The following is a 6,112-nucleotide window of genomic DNA, read 5'->3' on the forward strand; positions in this document are numbered from 1 at the left end:
ATGACTTACTCTTTTATCAAGGTGGAAACTGGCCAACAACTTTTGCATTGTGGATAGTGGATAGTTTAACGTGGAAGGCTTGTATTGGGGCTGATGGACCTTCCTGTTACACAGCTGATTCTCAACACGTAAGTTGTTCACACTAAATTTTCAGATGTGTGAAATCTGCATATAAACAATATAACCTACATGTACAATGATATTGAGGATTTGCATCAACCCTTACAGCTGCATGCCTCCAGATGAGCCAAAATATTTATTTCAAGAAAATCAACCTGAAGAAAATCAAACTTGAGAAAATTCACCTTGAGAAATATGTACAATTTTAAGAAATTGAAAAATATTCACAATTCAAGAAATAATTTATAAGGTATATGCAATTAATGACTGATTTGCAGTATTTATCACAATATTTCTACTGCATGTTTAATGCAGTAGAAGGGTTATTTTTGTATATTCTAGCATATTTTTGGTAATTTTGGTAGCATTTTAGTGTTTTTTTTGTTTGCAATGTATAACTCATGACTTTTTTCACTTGACAATTTTTTTACTTTTAATTACATTTAAAAATTTTTTATGAAAATTAGCATGAATCTGGAGGCGTGCTGCTTTAAAATGCTTGAACTGAAAATGATCAGCCTTTGCCACCAGTATAGAGCCAGGTCAGTTTGCACTGCTGTGCAGTCTGATATCCCTAAAATTGATAATGAACAATTCCAAAACACAGAAACTGGACAAGTCTATTTATGAAATTCAGAAGGTTAAAATTAGAACTATTAGATTTATTGTATGTTTACCATTTGCCCTGCATCTATGTAGTTTTCAAAATAGTTGTCTTTTCTTTGCCATTAATTTTGTCTTGCTTTACATTTTTTACAAGATTGATGTCTTTGCAATTTAATGGAATAAACTTTTATGTGAGGTTATAAATAAGTTTTATGTCAAAACTCAAAAGTATGTCTGTTACTCAAAGGACATAAGTCAAAAGCATGGTTTGAAGGTCAAAGGTTATGTGCCTGAAATAATGAACAAAGAGGGACCAGAGGTCTTCCTCCACCAGTAAAGCTGGACAGTTGCCTTATGACCTTGTTGGTGCCAAGTAAAAACCCAACCAAAAAAAAACGGGTGAAAAAAATTACATATATTATTAATCATAGAAAAGATTGCCAGATTGTAAGATAATGCTAAAAGTTGGTAATATTATATTTACAGTATAAAATATCATAATTGTGTTTTGCTGCAGAAAACGTTATCATTTAACGTTCCCCCATTTTTTCATGATGTTGCGTCATTTGTTTATAGTTTATTATTGTTGATTAAAATATTAGGCAGCTGGCTGAAGATATGCATGGCAAGCATTGAAAGTGCTACCGAAAATATTAAAAATATGGAGTTTGTTATTTCTCAAAATAGTATTATTTTATTTATTTCAACCTTTCATAAGGAACATTTATCACATTTTAATATAATTTATATATATGTATATATTAACAGGAATGTAAAGAAGCAGGCGGGACCTGTCATACAACATTAGATGGTTATTATATAGAATCTGTCGTCTGTATAGTGATAGGATTTCTATGGTTGCTATGGCGAAGTAGAAGGGTACACGAACTAGATGCACTAGATATAAAAAAGTGGAAGGTTTCCTGAATAGAACATATAATTGCTTCAGAAATATTGTTGTATTTCGATTATCAATGTTAAAATAAGTTAAAACATCTTTGTAGCTCAACTGTTAGAAAGTTCATGATGAGCTATTAAAATCACGTTCTTTCTGTCATAAGTCTGTTTCTATTTTATTTTGAACAACGTTCATCAATATATTGCTTAACCATGTTTGTAAAATTAATGAAGTCTTTTTACCATCTTCACTATGCCTCTAGCATATTCTGAGACCAAGATCCAATTCTAATTTGGGAGGCTAATCATAGTTGTTCAATAATGTTATTTCAATCAAAAGGTCTGTTTGTCATTGCAACAGTAATTAAAATCTGAAGGTGACTGTGGCTTAGTGGTTAAAGCCATTGGCTTGGAACCGCTTTTTCCTCACCACTTTGGGTTCAAATCCTTTCAGGAACTTTTGATTCTTTCATGTGAGGAAGCTATCCAGTAAGCTGACAGAATGTCAGTAGTTCTACTTGGGGGGTTGCATGCTTGTGTCTGAAATAATGATTAACTGAACACCTGATGTCTTCCCCTATCAGTAACACAGCTTTATGACTTAAGTATTAGTGAGACGTAAATCTCAACCAAATAAATACCTTAAGGGAAACCATTAAAACTTTCAACAAATAGTCTTTTTTTTTTCATCTTCATAATTCCCCTGACATTTTCTGAGACCAAGGTCAAGGTCACCACGTGTATAAAGTAAATATTTCTACTTTTCCTGATAGAGCCTCTATTTATCAACCAATATCTTGGTTATATTATATGTAAATATATTTCATTGAGATGTTTCTTTATGCCGGGTAACTGGGTCACTTTGTCAAGGTCATTGTAATCAATGCTAAAAGTGCTTTTCTTATTTATAAAGTAATGCTCAAAATATGAGTGGAAAATAGTTGCAAACCTCATGCAGGCGAGTGTTGTAAGGGCCTGTTGGGAATTTAAATAATGTCATTTATAGCGCCTTATATAATGTGACAATCCACGCTAACGTTAAGGTCACTTCCGACTTTACGTTGTTTTTGTTGTTCACTGTAATATATGACTGTTGGTCAGTAAAGGTCAGAAATGGAAACTACAACGCATTTTATTTAGTTATTGTTCACCCCCACAGGACCATTCTGATTCTCATCTTTACAGTGGAAAACCAAGGGTATAATGTTTGTAAGTTTGGTTTAAATATAATTTTAATCATTTCTCTATAAACATGTTTAAACTGAATGGCATACATATAGGGTAATGGCATTTATAGGTATCATCAATCATTTTGTTTACAGTTTAATTCAGCTGTAATTGTTTAGGAAAGTTGAAATACTGTAATTAACATGTAATTTAAGTGTAACTGTGAATACAACTTTTAGTGTCCTAGAACATTGTGATTGTAAGTTTTTAAGTAGTCATGAGTTTCAACACCCAATCTCATTAAAATTAGATCATCGTTATAGCTCCGTTACTCTTCGCTACATAGGCCAGTGGAGCGACAGTTAGAATATGAATTTTAATGCGATTGTTTGAATGCCACACAGAGCAGTATTTTTATTATGCACTGCCATCTTTGTTGATACATTTGAGATATTCATAATAATAGTATATAAAATCAAAACTCTGATAATGTCTTGTCAATTACACAAGTAACATGGCTTCTATATTTTTTTTCAGTTTCTTGCTATAAACAAGTAGTTTAATCTGATTTTTTTTCAGTTCCTACTTATGAACAAAACTTGGTGTACAAAAATAAAAAAAAAGATGTATTAAAGAGATTGTATTTATTATCAAGATTTTGAGAAAAGAAAGAAGATATGATGAAGTTTGTGCGTTTAATATCAATTTTATTCTTATAGCATAGTGCTATATACTTGTTAAAAAAATTGTTACAGAGATTTTATGTGAATTATTCCTGGAACATTGTTTATTACTGCCATGTTTTGTTATTTATCTTTAGCATGTGATAAAAAGTGTGTTTAGGGACCATTCATTTCATTATGTTGTTTAACCAAACACTCTAAGGCATTTATAACCCAACACTTACATTTTTAGGTATAAATTGGCAATTTATGGACTGATTTTGTTAAAAAATAGCCCATACAAAATTGAACTTATCATTCTTACTACTTAGAAGTTTATTTTCAATTCATTGACCAAAAAAGAATTTCAAAAGAAAAAATAATAAAACAAATAGGTTACTGCTAAATTTTGAATTTTATATCAATTTTATTCTAATAGCATAGTGCTATATACTTATATAAAAATTGTTAGAGATATTATGTGAATTTTTCATAAACAAATTTGAACAAAATCAGTCCACAAATAACCATTTTATACTGAAAAATGTAAGTGTTGGGTAAATGCCTCTGAGTGTAAACATAAATATTTAGAAAGTGTTCAATAGTGTTCAATAGTGTCTGTATATAAAAAAATTTTAGGAAATGTTTTATGTTTGTAATAATGCTTTCTCTAATATATATCTTTGCTCTTTTGTTTTTAGAAATAAACAGATTCTATACAAATGTTTATAAACTTTTGTTGCTTTCCTTTCAGTTTAATTCTTGCTAATAAGACATAGACAGTTTTATACTGATTTGTATGTCAATTTTTGTAACCATGTATGTGGTTTGATTTTTGTAAAGAAAAAAGGTTTATAAATATAGATGGGCAATAAGAGAGTTTGGAGAAATACCATAGATAATTTACATTAGAATACAATGTTCATGATTCTAATCTTTGTTATGTTTCTGTAGATTTTACACACATTCTTTTATTTTCTGTCTGACCTTAAAGTCAGACTTGCTATTTATAGACTTATACCCCAGCATGTTTTTTTCGTTCTTTTAAACATTTAAATATCCAAAAATGTCTATTTTCCTTTTTCATGCAAAAAAGATCTCAACAAGTGGACGGCGGGCATTTATTTCCATTTTAAAGCAGGCATATGTTCATAAAAAACACAGTTATAACTTTTAGATTATCTTGTATTTTTGACAGATAATAGTAAGGAATCAGTAAGTTACACAATATGCTTGTTTTACAAAATGTTGTTTTTTATTGGTTGGTGCTAGTACTCTATATTCCATAAAGTCATTAATCCCTGTTGGTTTCTAATGGATGGCTAAATTTAGTGCCACATTTTTTGAAGTTATGACATAGTTTGTTTTCATCAATATCTCAAGGTGAATATCAATTTCAATTGACTGTGAATGGCAACACAGAGAAAATGCTATAGTCATATAATAATAATTAATATTGTTATAATATTGTTATAATAATAGTTATAGTAAAGTTATAATAATAATTAATAATGTTATATTGCAGCCAGTGTATGATTCATTCTTTGTTAAATCAGCCTTTTACAGAATGTGTTCAATTGTATTTCTTTTTATAATTCTTAAATAAAAAAGTTTTAGCATGAAAAAATGCAGACTATACACACTATTACCACATTAAATGCCCTTTAAAGACAATTTTTGATTATTATGAGATACAAATACCTTTTATTTCCCTGAGAAGTGCAATTTTCTTTTGTAATTCTGTTTTTATAAGAAAAGTACAGTCATGTATGTTATTTATAAACATTAAATATAACATGAGATATTTTGTTAGTCTTACTTTAGTTTACATTGATATTAAATATTTATACATATATCTCCTTAAATGCAAGGGACAATAATGTCTTGTATGTGTCACGATTATAGAGCCAGACTTACACTACTCCTCATGCGTTCATGTATGACATATATATATCTCCCTATGAAGTTGCAAGTTAGTACCTCAATACATTTTAGTTATGGTCCAAGTTAAGCATGAAATAAAACAAAGGGCAATAACTTATGAATAATTAAAAGGAAAGTTATATTTCATATGCAATGCACACATCTTCAATGCCCTGTGACAAGGGTAAAGAAACCATACAGCACAAAGATCTGTATGAATTTTCAAGTTGAGAGTTTAAATACTTTTTTAGTTGCAAACCTGATAAAAATTATGCAAAAACAATAAAAAATATATATAAGGGGCAATTACTAAATAATAATAAAGTGGAGGGTTGTCATTCTTTTAAATAAATGTCCTTCCTAAAAAAGATCCTTAAACCTATGAATTTTCAAGTCAATTTCTTAAGTTATGCTCTACACAAAAATTAAGCATGAAACATAACAAAGAGCAATCACTCAAAAAATGATGACGATAGAGTTATCATTCTTGTGCATTGCACTCCTCAATGAGATTTGTTCAGGTTTGAAATTTCAAGTTGATATCTCGAATACTTTTCAGTTATGCTTCAGGCAAAAATTAGAGACAAAACAGACAGGGGCTATTTTATTATATCCCTGTCACCCTTTTGGTGGGGAAAGTAAAGTTTTAACATGTACAACAGTAGTTGTTCTCACATTATTGAGAAAAGGCTTTAGTCTCTTGTTTATAAATTATCACTAAAATTGTTGATTTAAAG

General features: G+C 29.7%; 1 protein-coding gene across 3 annotated transcripts in view; it reads left to right on the forward strand.

The window, feature by feature from the left end:
* Nucleotides 1-5,254, forward strand: part of LOC132716573 (acetyl-coenzyme A transporter 1-like) — a 13,686-nt gene extending 8,432 nt beyond the window's left edge. For all 3 annotated transcript variants that reach the window (XM_060699876.1, XM_060699877.1, XM_060699878.1), the window contains exons 8-9: nucleotides 22-128; nucleotides 1,495-5,254. In XM_060699876.1, coding sequence (XP_060555859.1) covers nucleotides 22-128; nucleotides 1,495-1,653 — 266 coding nt within the window. In that variant the 3' untranslated portion in view covers nucleotides 1,654-5,254. The remainder of the gene's footprint in view (nucleotides 1-21; nucleotides 129-1,494) is intronic.
* The last annotated feature ends 858 nt before the right edge of the window (nucleotides 5,255-6,112 follow it).

The sequence above is a fragment of the Ruditapes philippinarum genome, unplaced genomic scaffold (genome assembly GCF_026571515.1).
Source record: "Ruditapes philippinarum isolate M1 unplaced genomic scaffold, ASM2657151v2 ctg4884_1_1_1_1, whole genome shotgun sequence".
In the NCBI taxonomy this organism is placed as follows: domain Eukaryota; kingdom Metazoa; phylum Mollusca; class Bivalvia; order Venerida; family Veneridae; genus Ruditapes; species Ruditapes philippinarum.